The sequence below is a fragment of the Desmodus rotundus genome, chromosome X, assembly GCF_022682495.2.
Source record: "Desmodus rotundus isolate HL8 chromosome X, HLdesRot8A.1, whole genome shotgun sequence".
Classification (NCBI taxonomy): Eukaryota; Metazoa; Chordata; class Mammalia; order Chiroptera; family Phyllostomidae; genus Desmodus; species Desmodus rotundus.
In genome coordinates, this window is record NC_071400.1 from 81,346,363 (window position 1) to 81,363,564 (window position 17,202).

Sequence of the window (17,202 nt, forward strand, 5' to 3'; positions counted from 1 at the left end):
GATAGATTAAGAGATCTATCCATCAGTCAGATCAGTCAGCCTAGGTCCCTATACCAATAATAGTCTTCAGAGTGATGCCATGGGCTAGCCGACTTAGAAACTTTGGGTTCCTAAACCTGAGTGAAGGGGATGGGCTTAGCTTCATTGGCTTAGAATGTAAGCCTTGGGTGAATCTAAATCCAACTGTAGAACGAGGGGATGGAGTCCATGGAAGACTGAAGAGAATGGGAGTTCTCGGAGGAAGCAGAAATGCGGAACGGGCATAGGGGTATCTGGGAATGCAGGTGGTTCAGGTTACCATCACCGTTCACTCCATTGGAATGGGGTTAGACCCAAAGACATTTAGTGAATATTTGTTCGGGGAGCCTGTCGAAGATAATCTTACTGAAAGCTGTGTTTAAAACAGGTGACAATGAGAAATATTTTGAGAAGAGTTAATTATCGTCAAGTTAATCATTTACATTGGGAGGCTCTCTTCCTAAGCATGATGAATATAGTGTGTTATCCTTCCCTCAGCCTTTACCTGAATTTTATCTTGGCCTAAATCTGGAAGTTAGTAGGAGCCATTTTTAATTTTTAACCATTGGTTTAACAACATTAATTGAAATGCACATAGCTCAGCAAAAAAAAACAAAAACAAAAACCTAGCTTGTCATAATACAATATCATCAAGGAAAGTTATATTTTCACTCAACTATTCTGCTTTTTTGTATATTCTCAGTGTCTGCAGATCTAATAAAAAGGCGTTATCTAAGCATCCTATACATTTAATTTTAAAAAACAAGAAACCATGAATAATGCAAATCACTTCAAAAAATCTTTACACCCATCTAAAATATGAAACAGCTAAATCAGAGGTTCTTAATAATTTAATCAGTGAAGCATAACTGGGGGATTTAGAAAAAGTGCCTAAACTATTCAAAGATTCTTCAGCTGACGTTTAATGTCAATATCAAGTTTTTTCTTACACTGACGAACAGCCAGGCTATTCCCTGGTCCCATCCCCTTTTCAGCATCTAGTGGTCCCCTCAATCATCCCTATCACAGCCCCAGGAATGTATCAGGGAAACTCCGCAATAATAGTGTATTACTATTAGGGCTGGAATTTTGAGGTAGTTTATCTTCCGGAAAGGCTATGAATAGAGCAGTGAGACCAAGTAGAGTGAGTTTTATTAATGACGCCCAAGATTTTGGACACATACTATAACCTTCAATCAATTTTAATACCACTTTCTATACTGTGGTTTTGCTCTAAACCATTCCAACTGTATTATAGTCTCAGATAATACAATGTTAGAGTTGTCAGGGAAACGCGTAGGTAATAATTTCCTTAGCATTTAACCCTAGAGAGTGAACCTTTTAGTGCTTCCTGTGTAATGCAAAGGCAAGTGCTGTATTTACGTAGAGTATCATTTTCCTTTGTTATAAAATATGTTCACAGGTAATGAAAATAAGCATAACTTGATTATCTCTTTCTTTGAAAGGCCTTGGAAATAAATCTATCAATACAAGTCTGTCTTACTTAAGTAGTCAGAGCCCCTTCGCCAAGTTCACAATTATTCCATAACATTTGAGTGAAAGCCATTCTTTCAGACTATCAAAATCACATTAGAAAAGCTTTCTCATTTATGAACTCATTGTTTCCTTTTGGAAAATATATTCAATGAAAATGCAATCTCCATGGGGTTTTTTTTTTTGCCATTGATAAGAAAATAACTGGAAAGCTCTCCTATATTTTAAAAACTTTGCCTTAGTCCAGATAATTAGGATGATTTAATAGACTAAGAAATAATCTTAAAAATAAGAGGTGCAATTTTTTCATAATCTAAGTAGGAAATCATAAAAAACTGTCCTGTGCTAAATCATTCACATGAAGTGGAGGAAATTGCCTTCTGAAGGCCCATGATATGTAGTGATTTCCAAATGGGCTCGATAACATCTACTCTGTTGAATGGTTGGGTGGACCAAATATGTACAGCTTCTACCACTAATTTCATGCTTTGAGAAACTGTTGGGCAGAGGTAAAGCCCTTACCTCCTAAGGAAGCCCAGCGATCACACAAACCTGCTTTTTTTTTAATGCCATTTTTTAAATTGTTGTTCAAGTACTGTTGTCTCCATTTTCCCACCACCACTGCCCCCCTCCGTCCCAGCCACCCCCACCTCCCACCCTCGATGCTAACCGCCTTTGGCTTTGTCCATAGGTCCTTTATCCATGTTCCTTGAGGACACATCCGCTTTTTGATTTGCAAGTACTGTTGAACACACCTCCTCAGATATCAGGGATCCACCGGATTCTGTGCAAAACAATTCAGATGAACATTTACAGTGCTCAGAGGTGACACATTTTAAAGCTCAACCTTGGAATTTCCACACATTCTCTCCACTTCTAGAATTTTATATTGGATCAGTAAGGAATAATGTCAGGAATGACAGAATCAAACACACAGGAACATTTTACATAAGGCTGCAATCATCTAAGAGTTCAGAGAAGGGCGCATAGTGTTGAAAGACTTCACAGATGTGAGATTGCAATGATAAAGAATAAGGATTAGAAAGGTGAAGGTACTTAAGGCTGAGGAGCAGCTTGGACAAACTTATTTTGTAAAGAATGAAGGCATATTGAGTATCACATGAAGAGACTAGCTTGTCTGAGACAGCACGTACATTTGGGGTAAGTAGTAGAAAACAATTTCCTGTAAGAGTGGAGGCCAACTCAAGGATTTGGACAGTCCTATGTCATTTGTCAACGCTTCTCCTCATCTCTACCCACCGATCTCACAACGCGTGATAGTGACGTTCACGTGTCTGCCTGGGGACTTTGCCACTAGGGCCAATGGCATACGTGAAAGTGAATGAAAAGCCTCTCAGGATGTCAGTAACTGAGAGTACTGTTAGATTGACGATCTTGAATCTGTACCAATTTATAAGAAGTAATAAACCATTTCAAGAATTTGGTTTTTTCTGTCTATCACGCAACCCCTCTTCACATGATTGTAATGGCGACACTGAAAGTCTCAACCAACTATAAGGGGAAGAAATGGAAGTTTCGAAGTTATTTGATCAGAGCGATAGTGTGAGGCAATGATTATAGAGGCTCTCAGAGCAGTGGCTGCAGATACCCGAGATTTCCCAGGAGTGTTGAAAGGAGTTCTCAAATCTCTGAGCGCACCGAGTGCAGCCTTTGGATCAAAGAAGCGATGTGGTTCCCACATAGTAGTACTAGATATTCTCAGAGTGATGTGAACGCTCATGCAGCTAATGCAAAATCATATTAAAATATTCCTTAAGTCAGAATAAGTTGATTTGTGTCGATATTTTTTTTCTTTTTACAAAAATTTTATTTATTTTTAGTGAGACGGGAAAGAAGGGAGAGAGGGAGAGAAACATCAATCAGTTGCCTCTTGCACACGCCTCTGACCAGGGGCCAAACCCACAACCCTGTCATATGCCCTGACCGGAAATCAAACCAGCAGCCTTTCACATCTCGCTCTTGCGGGATGACTCGCAACCAAATGAGCCACACCGGTCAGGGCTGTGTCAATATCTTTTTCATCCTATGCACACTACATATAAGATTATTATGCAGAGGCATTTTTGAGATTTCAAAGCCATGTTTAGAGTATTATAAACTTCTGGCAGAGTCGAAAGAGTACTGAATTGGGCCCTAGCTGGTGTGGCTCAGTGGATTGAGTGCCAGCCTATGAACCAAAAAGTTGCCGGTTCAATTCCCAGTCAGGGCACATGTCTGAGCTATGGGCCAGGTCCCCAGTAGGGGGCGTGCGAGAGGCAACTGATCAATGTATATCTCTCATATTGATATTTCTCCGCCTTCCACTTTCTCTAAAATTAAAAATACATAACATTTTTTAAAAAGATTACTGAATTGGGAATTCAGAGTCCTGAGATCTGGTCCGCACTTCATCAGCCTGGGTCTGGGAGGCCTGGACAATCCATTTAATACTTTGGCCCTTGGTTTTTTTCCATTGTTAAATCATGGCATTCCCCCAAATGGGACAGCTTTTGAGAGCGCTACCAGATGCGGCACCTATGGCTTTAGGTGTGTAAAATAAGTAAGCTTTGTTTGAAAATCTTTTCAAGTTTCTATAACATATGTTTAGGTGATACTTAAAATCAAGTTACTGAAAAGTTCTTATAGAATAATGTACTTACAGGATTAGGTGATAATCAAATCTGATTCAATAAGCCACAAAAAGAGCATCCCTGAAAGCTGATGAATAAGAGTCCTGACTTGTTATTGTCTTTGTTAAAGTCACCTCCAAGTGCATTGGTCCATAGGTCCTTCCGTTCCATTTTCTATCAAATTGAATGGGAGCATCAGGCTTCAAATAGTAAAGTGGCCCTACATTTTCTTTGGGAATTGGCCTTTCTGCCTAGCTGTTTGCTTCCGTTCAGGTTCTTACATGCTACAAAAAGGATTCTCTGTGTGTTAAATTCATGGAAATTAACGAACAAGTTGTTAACAAGAATAGCTATTGAAATATGACGTAGCTGTGCCTTTGAGGTCAGACACAAGTTGGAAAAACAACTTTGGTGACTTTTTTCTTTTTTTCTCCTTATGACAGGGCAAAAATGAAGAGTTTTACCAATTTAAAACTATATTTCCTTAAAAATGCATAATTAGTTTCCTTTCTGTTTTCTCTAGGTTGATAATGTTTCTCTTGTTAGTGTTGTTTCAATTAGGTTTATTTTATTTCTTTGATATGATTTACTTTCATGTAACAAGCTTTTTCATTAAGTAACATAGAACTTAACAAAATGTTTCCTCCTTCATGTCTTTTTGTCTTAAAATAATGGATTAATATAGACTGTAATTTTAACAGTAAATACATTTTAATTCTAATTCTTACCAAACAAATATCACAGGATAAAGGTAAAATCAGTTTTAAGGATTACGAGTATTTCTCCTAATTAAAAAAAAGTGTGATTTTTCTCTTATGGACTGCATAATTAACTTTACCTTAGAATGTTTGAATCTTAAATATAACTATTTTATTCAAAAGTTTATTTTCCAGTAATTCTTTTAAATGCAACATTTGGTATAATTCTGTATCTTTTATGCAAACTGTGGCCATCATGAAAAAGTTGTAGTATTATTAGGGTTTAAATATGATTTACTGCCCTGGCCAGGTGGCTCAGTTGATTGAGCATCACCTTGTACACTAGGGGGTTGTGAGTTCGATCCCCAGCCATGGACACACCTAAGCTGCAGGTCCTGTCCCCAGTCAGGGCACATGCAGGAGGAAACTGATCGATGTTTCTCTCTCTGTCTGTCTGTCCCTCTGTGTGTGTTTCTCTCTCACCATTCGTCTCTCTCTAAAAACCAATAGACATATCCTGAGGTGAGGGAAAAAAACACTTTGTAAAAAGTATATATGATTTACTGATTTTTATTTAAAAAGGAATTAATATTAACACTGATCTGATGACATTTCCTGTGGGTTTTTTTCCCAATTACAGCTTATATTTCACGCTATTGTGTATGAGTTTCGGGTGTGCAGCACAGTGGTTAGACAATCATATACTTTCCAAAGCGTTCCCTGCTGACATTTCCAGCACCCACCAGGCCCCATAATAGTTATTACAATGTTATTGACTCTGTTCCCTATGCTGTACTTAAATCCCCAGAAACTTCTGGTTCTTAAGCAGCAAAAATAAGAGGTTCAAAATGAACCAATTCTACAACAGGACGGCCTCACAGATCTTTTTAAAAAAGCAAAGTAACCTCTGTTCCTATTTCAAAAACCATAAACTGTAGACTCATAGCTTTCCCAAGCTCTCTTTACACTCTCTTAATTTGAGACCCATTCATCAAAAGGATGAAGACAGTGTGATTCCAGTCGGAAGCAGTAGCAAGTGTGCCTGAAAACCGTCATGCCCGCCTTCCTGGGAGTGTTGGCATCTGAATACCGTGATTTATAACCATTGAACAATATGCTTTTATGTACGATTACCTCTCCTACTTTCAAAAAGAATTTGAGATGGTTTGGTGGACATGACTTAAAGAAACAAACATCATAATCTTATTTTTGTGCTTTGTAATGCGCAATTCTCGCTGTATAGTTGTTGCCGTTTTCTATATTTGATTTGAGGTCCCTATTGTACAGTTGGTAGTTATTGCACTTGCACGCCTGGTGTGCTTTTCTACAAGTTAGATGGAAACATGAAATGATTTTGACGTAGCTAGTTTCACTACTTCTGTCCGTGTGCTTGCCACACCAGCAGCTCACAATGTGTTTCCTGGCCCAGAACATCACAAGCTATGTGTAGCCCAGAACAGTCACTCCAAACCAACACAAGACAGTGGTTACATTTCCAATGTCATGACGAAGACGGAGTTCAAGACTTCAGTATTTGGACGGTCAAGCTCCTTCATGTTTTACGTATAAGATGTATTCATATTTCCCTTAAGAAACAGCAACTCAGATGATAAATTGAAACTCAAGTATAACCAAAGAGTGTAAAATTTACAAGCCCTTTAGCAATGAATATACCACCAATCCTCTGTGTGCCTTTGTTTTCATTTTCCAGAGCATTCCATTGAATATTGAGTTATATAACATGTGATATCAATAAATAATTAATTTTAAATGATACTATTGCAGGCTGGAGTGGCTGGGAGCATCATGTTACTTTCATAGATTAGAAACAAACGATTATGTATGTGGACCAAAGCGATGATGTCTTAGATTGGCTCTCTGGAAGCAGTCTCTGAGACAGAAGCTTGGGTCTACTTTGGGCGGGGCTTATCTAGGGGATTCTTTTGCCGGTCTCCGCTGGCTTCATTCAGTCACTATTCATGATTAGCTGGTAGTTGATGGCCTCATTTATGCGTCTGGCACTTACTGGTTATTGTATAAGACAGTGGGTGTGACGGGCCCACTTCGTTATCATTATCCCAGCGGCTAGTATAGTTCACAGAGTGGTGAGAGGGTTCCAAGCATAGCCCAGTGCCCAAGCTCTGCAAGCCTTGGCTTATGTCATTCTTATTAATATCCCATTGGCCAAAACAAGTCACATGGCCAATCCATATTCAAGGAGTGGAGAGATGTACTGTACCTCTGTTTTTTATTTTTTATTTTAGAGAGAGGGGGAGGGAGAAAGAGAGGGAGAGAAACATCGATCTACTGCCTTCCATAAGCTCCCCGATTGGAGACCAAACCTGCAACCCAGGCATGTGCCCTGTCTGGGAATTGAACCAGTGACCTTTCGGTTTGACGCCCAACCAACTGAGCCACAGCAGCCAGGGCTATATACTATAGCTCTTGATGGGCAGAGCTAGGGTATCTCATTACAAGGCTGTAGGTGCAGAAAGGGCAAGAAAGTGTAGGCATTTACTCTCTAACCAGAGTTGCTTTTATTTTTCTCACGAAGACATTTCCTGTGTAATCCTTTTCAGAATTCCCTGGTAGCTTTGGCTCCTGGTGTTTACTGTAAATGTCACAGGGACAAGAGAAGCAATTCACACTTACATCTAACCCATACTTCTGAGGGACACGAGAGCACACGCTTGGATAGGCATAGGCGATGTCCGGTACAAATGCTAAGTACATAAACCGTATACACACACGCATAGACATGGGAGGGGAGACAGAGAAATGAATGGTTCTCAACCACAGTCAATTCCCTCCCCTTGGAGAACATTTGATAATGTCTGAAAGCATCTTTGTTGTCACAACCAGCAGGAGCTATTGCCGAGGACACTGACAAGCATCCCGCAGTGCACAGGATAGCCACCCACACCCAGGAATAATTCATGCCCAAGCGCCAGTAGTGCTGAGGTTGAGCTTGGGAAACCCCGCTTTTTATTGAGTGAGCGTAGGATGAACTCATCTAACGTGAGTTATATACAAAGCCGCTTAGAAGACGCAAACTGAACGTGGAAAAGGCAGGGGTGTTTCTGTCGTCAAATTAGTGAAGGAACTGTGCATGTTTGGGTGAAGTTAAGTTGGATATTCTCCCCAAGAATAATATCCAGCTTGTGGGAGGAAGCTGGACACACTTGATTGTTGTAATCCATCTTTTTATGACTAATTCAGGGGTGTCACACTCATTTTCATGGGGGGCCACATCAGCCTCACGGTTGCCTTGAAAAGGGCCGAATGTAATTTAGGACTGTGTACATGTCACTACTCCTTAACAGTTAAGTGACAGCTCGGCGCTGCCACCGGGTAGAAACAAGGTGACGGGCCGGATAAAACAAGGCGGAGGGCCGGGTTCGGCCTGTGGGCCTTGTGTTTGCCACCTGTGGGCTAGTTCAAGGTAATCTGTGCAAATCAGAATAGATACTAGGTATATTTTGTGGCTCCCATGTGTTGTAAACTATAGCTCTTGGGGTCAAAAGTATTTCCATGGTTAATAATCCTTGCCTATTTAGTAGAGCATGCAGGACAACTATGTAGTGATCCGATCATTGTTTACAAAATGTGTGGTGACAATACTCTCTTGGCATAGACACTTGTTAATGTGAGATCCTGAGCGAGTTACTTTAGCGTTTGGTGAAATGGGAATAATACCTGCCCTGAAAACTGTTTGGTAAAAATTAAATAAACCAGGACATATAAATTCTTGCCTAGCCCGTGGAAACCCCTGAGTAAATGCTGTTGGTGATGGTGGTGTTTGTGGTGGTCTCTGTTGCTTCCAAAAAGCAGCAAACACTTGTTCTTTGGATTCGATTCGTAATGGCAGGAAATAATCAATTAAAAGCGATACGGCAGTGTTACTGAGTCTTAAAAGTCTGTGGTTCCCACACCTGACTTTTTGTTTTTTCTAAAATCCAGAAACATTGTGCTGAAGTGTGAATAACTGATGATATTTGCCTCACATATTTTCTTTTGTTTTTAGAATTATGAGAAAGAATATAGACAAAAATGAATTTTTATGTATTCGTAACATTTTTTTTTTCTAATTTCCCACCTGTACCTACATACTCCAAGTACTTAGAGGGAAGAAGTGAGGTTCTTCTTTGCCTGACACATGATAGATCTTTCCTTCTGAGTCCGTATACGATCTCTAAATGTGTTAACAAGTACTCTCTAATTCTTACACATTGCATTAAGCGACCTGCCATCCTTTCAAATATTCAAAAAATTATTCCCAAATATTGCTTACGGGGAGAATAATTATTGTATCTGGTGGATGTATGGAAGGAGCTAAACAATGTTTCCTGTAATTCATAGTGTTAAACGGTAATGCAGTTTGACCACGTATACAAAATTGTCCTTTTAGATATTTTTGTTAGTGTGAGTCCAACAATTTATCATGTAGCCAGTTGACTGGTTTTTCAAGTACAGAGGTAAAGAAAGTAAGTCGCCCACATTCATACAGCAAAGCTATAAATAGAATATGTGCTTCTTGCTTTCTTATCAACCAAAGGAGACCTGTGAATTACAGACACGTCACGTGCGTGAATATTTCAAAGGAAGTATGCCAAACACCTTGTGTGTGTTTTTAAAAGATTTAGTAGCTCCTCTAAAGCTCTAAGTAAAGCTGCTAGTCTGACTAATCATGTACCCCTGAAAGCAATTAAATTTTTAGACTAGAGAAATGGTCTTCAAACACTTCTGAAAAAATGAGAGCTCCCTCCTAAAGCCCACACCTTTTAATTAACAAAATACTCAGAGCAAAGATGTGATTTGCACGAGCATATTACACCTACTGTTATTCATGCTACTATCCTGGTGTGCCAAACTCAATTCATTTCAGCGCTCTTGAGCTTGACTTTCTGTTTGTGCAATATGGAAGGAAAAAAATACAGTTTTTAGTAGAGTTCATTTAAATTTCTAATGAATGCATGAGAAACATTATGCTTCGCTCATCAGTCATCAGATTGTACAGGCTGTGTGCGTGTAAGGGTAGGTGGCGGGTATACACATACACATATAAACATATATGATGGGTGTATTTGTCTCTTTCACTTAATTGTATGTATAGGAATACACATGGTTCTGACATGAACTAATTAGCCAGGAAAGATGCCAGCATCCATTGCCGAAGGGACAGTTAATAGTGTGACACCATAAGAACTATTTTCCATGATGGCCCCATGTAGAAAGCAATACTTCCTTCCACAAACTTGAGCCAGATATAACCTTGCTCTCCACGGTGGCTAAAGAGACTGAGAGCTGAAGAAGCATTTCCAGAGCCAACTCCTTGCTACCTCAGCAGCCTGAGGCAAGTGGTGGATGTGCTGGCGAGTAGAATAGACTGTGAGGGCATTAAATGGGGCAAGGAGAAGAGCATCCCCTCTGGCTGCAGGGATGACCACTTCCCATGCCCCTTAGGGGGGAGAACCTGGAGAGGTACCCCAGAATGTCGTGTCTCAGAGGCTATGTAATGGTTCATATACCCTGACTCCTAACCTGATTGTGATTATAGGTTGAAATAACTCTCAGCAAATCCCCTTTCCATCCTTGAAATTCTGGAGTTAACAGAAAACTCCCCTGGAACAACTAACTATCCTTCCCAGACCATTAGAGAGAAGATTCTGTTGCTCATTTTGGGCAAAACCACTCCATATTGCCCCGTTACAGATCTGACCAGCCCGCGCTTTACCTAAAGAGGTGAATTGCTTATGTTTCCAGTAATGTGACATAGCGGAAGAGAAAGAACCCCATTCTTTTTCTTTTTAGACAAAAGTAAAGACATCTGAAAATGTGGCATGAATCAGTATGATTTACATAATAAAATAAGATGAATGCTCTCAGGACCTCAAAATTTCCCTTTTGAAACATCTTGCTTAATCAAAAAATTATACACACGCACATACCCATGCACCCATCCATACACATTCATGGACCTAGAGGCCAGTCTTTTTTAGGAAAAATGAAATATTCTAATAGTGTTCAAGCTAGAATTGGCCCTAATACAATGTGTGAAAGTAGATGGAGATTAGCCTCTTTCTACGTTATGTTATAGCACTTTTTTCTACTCTTGGAGACAAAGTTTCTGAGTTTAGAATCCAGCCCTCAGTTACTAGCAGATGTCCTCTAGCCATATACAAAAATAAGAAATAAAAAATCGAATGATGGTGCAAGATTTTGGTTTTCCTAGTGATTATTAGATGAAAGTAATAAAATGTTAAGGACACCAAAGTATTTAGGACCCAGAAGGATGATGTAATTGTGTACCTTGTGGAGACTTTCGAATGACAAACTTACCCAGGTCCTCCAAAAATCACAGAGCACTTACAGTTGGAACTGGAAGCGGAAATGAGATTTTTGTCTTGGGATTGAAGAAAAGAGTTTTCACGAAGTATATGGAGCACATAGAAGGGCACAAAACTGAGATGGCCCGAGCTCACTACAGAATGCTGAGTAGGGACTGAGGTTTGGGGGATCTCGGGGAGAACAGACGGAGATGAGTGTGGAGTGTAAAGTTCAATCAGTAGGCACACAACCCACAATTCCGTGCTAATGTAGAAGGCAGGTAACCAGTAAACACTGAGCATCAGAAGGAAAAGGAAAAGAAACACACACACACACACACCATACCTATGAACTGTCAGAACAACACTAGGATGTGACTTAACAGATATCAATTCATAAAATACTTAACTCGCTGAGATTACTACTGTTTTCCCCATTAGGCAGGTAGGAAGCCTGAGGCTCCCAAAAGTTCAGTTTAGGAAGCATGGTATAACCCCTTATCTCACAATGCCTATAATCTTATCCAAAACTGTGTATCTAGGAAAGGGTAAGGCCAGCTGTCGGTGACAGAAGTAGTATTATAATCACCAGTTTACAAGGCGATTATACACGGAGATTCAGAGAGGTTAGGTATCCTACCTAGAGTTACACAGCTAAGAAACGTCAGGGCGAGGATTTAAACCCAACAGTCCAGCCCCGGTCTGTTTTATACTCTCCTTCCTGGGGTATGTTCTTTCCTGCTTTTTCCCCTCTGATAGAAAAGTGGGGAAGGAAAGAATCAATTGGTTCTATTTGCTCCCTTTAATGATTGAGCTTCCATTGTCTGCCCCAAGCAGCGGTTCTTCCTCCGTTATTGTTTTTTATTCTAAAAGTAGCCAAAATGATCTGAACAGCAAGAATCTAGGCATGTTCTGTGTCCTAGTCTTCGAGAAACCGTCCTTAGAGATGATCTTTCAGCACTCAGCATGGGTAAACAGCCTCTAAGTTTACTGAAAAGCTTAGTGTGAGTAGACATTTGTTTAAGTTTTATTCATTCGGAGGGTATGCATTGAGCACCTGCGCTATTCCAGGACCTGTGTGAGTGGCAGGGGACAGATCAGTGAGCACACAGTTTCCCTTTCCCACCAGTATGGAGACGTTTTCAGATGTGGAGGAGGGGAGATGAGTTCGTAATGGCCTGACTGGTCCATCAATGAGATCACGTGGCCACAGCTGGCGCATAGACAGCTGCATTCGTTCACCTGTGCACCCACCTCGGAATCTCATCCAGCTGACTTTGTAATTGGTGGCACTTCTTCCGTTTTCCTCATTGGAGAATGTTGTGATATTATCATTCCAATGGCATTTGTTTGCACTTTTTCAGTCATCTTGACTCCTTCTCTGTGTTTCAGTCTCTGGCCCTAGCCTTTCTTTCCAAAAGACTTCTTCTTTTTCTTTTTCTAATGTGCTTTACAGAACACAGTTGAAATCTAATAATTCTGTGCGTTCTCATCCTCCAGTGTATTGAAATTTGAGGTGACATAATCATTTCCACCCTATTAAGCACTTCTTTTTTGGTCAGAAGTAAGCCTGGAGGGAAAAAAAAAATCTCATTCCTGTTCTCTTTTGAGGGGAAAATTTTCAATAAATCAAGTTTAAGCAAAACACTTACTGACACTTCCCAGAACCTTGAAATCCTCCCCAATGATTGTATGTTGCCTCTGTATCTATTGTATATCTATTTGGAAAACAATTTGGCCATATTTTCTAGACAGCCAGACCTTCCAGGGTGAGCTCCTACAGGGCTATTTTAAATTTAACTCTCTTTTCATCCCCACCCGTGCACTGTCTCCAGGGATCCAGCTCCACTCTTGGAATCCCTTTCAAGATTTCTAGATCTTGTCAGCTCCCATGCTTCTTCCTACTAGACTGTTGGATCTCAGGGTACTATTTCTGCTTCAGATTACATTTCTTTCTTTCTTTTTTGTTTTTAGATAGAGCCTCAGAGTAGCGAGATAGCTTCAAGGAACAATTTCTTCTTCTATCTTCTTTATCTCTTTGTCTTTCGATTAGTACTTCTTGGCGTTAGCTTTATATTCTGACACCTCACTTTTTTTTTTCATTCTGCCTTGTTCGAGAATATTTCTTTCATCTCTTGGAACCTCTTGTCCTTGAGAAGCTTGAGACACAAGAGGCCTTCCTTCATTCCTCTCTTCACCTTCTCTAACAGAAAGATAACCTTAAAAGTTCAGAAAGTGCCCTAGCCAGTGTGGCTCAGTGGTTGGATGTTGTCCCACAAAGCAAAGGGCTGCTGGTTCAATTTCCAGTCAGGGCACATGCCTGGGTTGCAAATTCGGTCCCTAGTCATGGTGCATGTGAGAATCACCCCATCAATGTTTCTCTCACACATCAGTGTTTCTCTCCCTCTCTTTCTCTCTCCCTTCCCCTCTCTCTAAAAATAATAAATAAAATCTTTAAAAAAATTTTTTAAGGTAAATGAAAAATGTGTTTACTGAGAAAGGGGAGGTAATAATTGTGAGTATATCTGACTGCGCCAGGGGTCACCTGTGGGCTTTTAAAAAGTAAGCCCAGCCCTGACCGGCTTGGCTCAGTTGGTTGAGTATTGTCCTGCGGAATAAAAGGTCTCCAGTTCGATTCCCAGTCAGGGCACATGCCTGGGTTGGAATTTGCGGCTGGCTCCCCAGATGAGGGCATGTGAGAGGCAACCAGTCAATGTTTCTCTCTCACACCGATGTTTTTCGCCCTCTCTTTCTCCCTCTGTTCCCCTCTCTCTAAAAATAAATAATTTTTAAAAAATATTTTTTTTAAGTGCAGAAAGCAATAGAACCGTGCAAAGTGTTAATAATTTGTGGCTACCTCAGAATGGAATGCCAGCAAGGCACGTTTTCTCATGCTCCTAGAACCATTCCCTTGTCTGTGCCTCTTAGGTCTCTCTTTGAGATGTTGTCTTTTGATGCTTTCCCTCCAAGCTTCCCTTGGGAATCACACAACCTGCTATGTCTCCGCTGCTGGTCTACTGAGTATGCTAGGCTCCAGAGCCCATTGCTGTACACTAGATGAGGAATTCCCTACTGCTCACCTCTCACCACTCCCCTTCGATAACCCAGCTGTTTGTTGGTATCTGCTGTCAGTTCACATCAGCACATTCGGCCCCCTGCTGTAAGAAGAGGGCCCCGCGTAGACCTTTGACTTCCCCCCAATAGTTCACAGATTGCTATCCCATGTCTCCAGCCGCTCACCGTATTTGCTCATCCCTGTGTTTCTTACTCATCAGGTGTTTCTAACACTAGTAATACCTAACAGTATCACCTGCTAGTGTCAGGAACTGTGGCAGGATTTTTGTTCTTTTTGTGGCATCGCTCTATGTTCAGTTCTTTCCTTTTTCCTTATTTTCATTGTTGCCACTATTACAGATGTCCACATTTCCCCTCCCTTTGCCCACCTCCACCCAGCCCCAGCTCGCCCTTCCCTCAGGCCGTAGCCACACCGTTGTCTGTGTGTGTCGGTTAGCCATACACCTTCTGTGGCTGATCCCTTCTTGGATCAGTCATTGAATCTATGCAACTGCCCTGTGACTCTTACCTGAGGTTTATTCCTCCTTTACTGAGCAGGGAAAGAAATGAAGATTAGAGAAGTTAACTAACTTCGCCAAGGTCACGGAGTTCCTAAGGCACAGGGACAGATGTTCTCTCAGGTGTTTTTACTCAGGAGCTTCAGATCTTAACCATTACCATTGGCTGTCTTACACTGCAGTGTTCAGCACCATTAATAATAATTTAACATTTCTTAATGACCTTGAAACAGTGTTTCATAGCCATATAGAAAAACTAGACTAGCTCTGATTTTCCAAAAATAATGTAGCTTGGGTTTTCCTCACTGCTAGCTACTTTATTATCAGTCTGAAAGAAAAAGGGGAAAAATATGGTAAACTTCTCTCAATATACAACAGAGCAAAGACAGGAACATTTCATTGGCTTTGATTTCCCCAGGGTCCACCTCCAAAGTAATTTACTTCCTATTCAAGGAAATCATTAAGTCAGAAATAAGATCTTATCCAATCTTTCCTTTTGCTTTTCTTCCTTGAATGAAAATAATAAGCAAAAGTTATTCCCCTGGCAAGGTCTGAATACTGTTTGTTTTTCTTTAAACCAATTCCATAATCTATGTAATTTGTACTTCTTGAGGAATATTTTTCTAATATTTTTTTATTTTTCAATTACAGTTGCCATACAATATTATATTAGTTTCAGGTGTACAACCCAGTGATTAGACATTTATATAACTTATGAAGTGATCACTCCAATAAATCTAGTACCCACCTGGCACTATGCTCAGTTTTTACAGATTCATAGGTACAGAGAACATTGCAAGACTTGCCAGAGGGGAAGGGGGCTGGGGAACTGGGTGAAAAGGTGAAGGGATTAAGAAACACCAATTGGTAGTTACAAACTAGTCATGGGGAGAAGGACTATTTAAACCAATTGTCCAGCCTTGAGAATAAGTAAAAATCATTTTTGAGAGACTGTATATTAATGAAATATGTATTCATGTGTATTAATGAAAACTTTTCATCTTTGAATCTTTCTGTCCTTCACGTAGCACATCTAAAGTATCCAAATGAACAGGAAAAAACATAGAATGTCATAAATAATACTTTGGTTCAGATCGTTGCCTTTCCATTAAGATTGTTTTGTCGTCATCAGAATTGGCTTCTTGTGTTTCTAATTTTTCTTTTTTTTTTTTTTTTGTCCTTTTGAAAAACAATTAGCTCCTAGTCGCACTGTTACTCTAGTGACACACCCTGTGGTTACCAAGGAAACCACCCTCTCCAAAGCGGAGATGCCCTCTACCTTGCTGCTGGAGGTACCTGCCCTCGCAGACTTCAACCGGGCTTGGACAGAACTTACCGACTGGCTGTCCCTGCTTGATCGAGTTCTGAAGTCCCAGAGGGTGATGGTGGGTGATCCTGAAGACATCAGTGACATGATCATCAAGCAGAAGGTATGAGCAACAAGCACGAACGCTGGCAGGTGCTTTTCTTTGAAGTAAAGATGTCCCGCAAAGCCATTTACTCTCCTAGACCATTTCCTACCAGTTCCTAGGCAGGCCTTTCTCGGTCAGCAAACACACAATACTCTCTGCTATGTGCAGCCCAAGTCTGATCAAGGAAACAAATTAATGCAATTATCTCAAATAGCCATGAATTAAAAAGGAATAATAGAAGGAAGAAAAGGCACACACCTTGTAAGTAAAGTTGGCGTAATTAAATTCCCTAAACCACTAAAACAGTGTATTTCTAAAATCCATTTAACATCAAATCAGTAGCTCAGTTGAGCTGTTTACGTTTAAATTGCTTGTGTTGGCCCCCTGCAGCCATAATACACCACAGAATCAAATACAATCTGGGAGTTGGTTATTCGCTTCCAAGTCGTCTGCGCCTGTTTTCCTCTTCCAGTGACAAGGGTAATTGAAAGTCAGCTATGGACGAAACAGAAAATGAACACAACATATATTTTAAAATACATTAGGTCTTAATATCACTATTTATGCAACGCTGTAGTCAAATAAACATGCTTTTACTACAAAGGTTGCCTGCCCCTCCTCAGCTTCATTGGAATTCATTCAGCAAAATTATGACATCGGCTAGAAATGTTAAGAATTCACTGACATAAATGTGGTTTACCTAGCTAGAACAAGCACGTTGTATATCTTTCGTATTGCTGAATGAATCAGAAAATTCATTTTGAAAGGTTTATATGCTGTGGTTATTTCACTCGCCATGGTTTTCCAGTCTTCTCTCAAGATGGAAGAGATGATAGTGAAAGTATTTGGTTGTTCCAGAACAACTTTTTGAAAAAAAAGCAAGAGGAGTCAGGTACACAAATCTCTTCGGTAAAATAAATAGCAGCAATTCAGCAGGAATAAAAATCATTTGATAGGAAACGGGCTGCACATACAGTCTCCTGAGCACAGCCCCTGAAGCCCGGCCTTGGTGGGCTTCCTTTGTCCGTTGCAAATGACGAGACTGTAGTCAA

At 40.3% G+C, this 17,202-nt stretch overlaps 1 protein-coding gene across 5 annotated transcripts in view; it reads left to right on the plus strand.

The window, feature by feature from the left end:
- DMD (dystrophin) overlaps window positions 1-17,202 on the plus strand; it is a 1,965,474-nt gene that overhangs the window by 1,344,321 nt on the left and 603,951 nt on the right. For all 5 annotated transcript variants that reach the window (XM_053917632.1, XM_053917633.2, XM_053917631.1 and 2 more), the window contains one exon: window positions 15,936-16,168. In XM_053917632.1, the coding sequence (XP_053773607.1) occupies window positions 15,936-16,168 (233 nt within the window). The remainder of the gene's footprint in view (window positions 1-15,935; window positions 16,169-17,202) is intronic.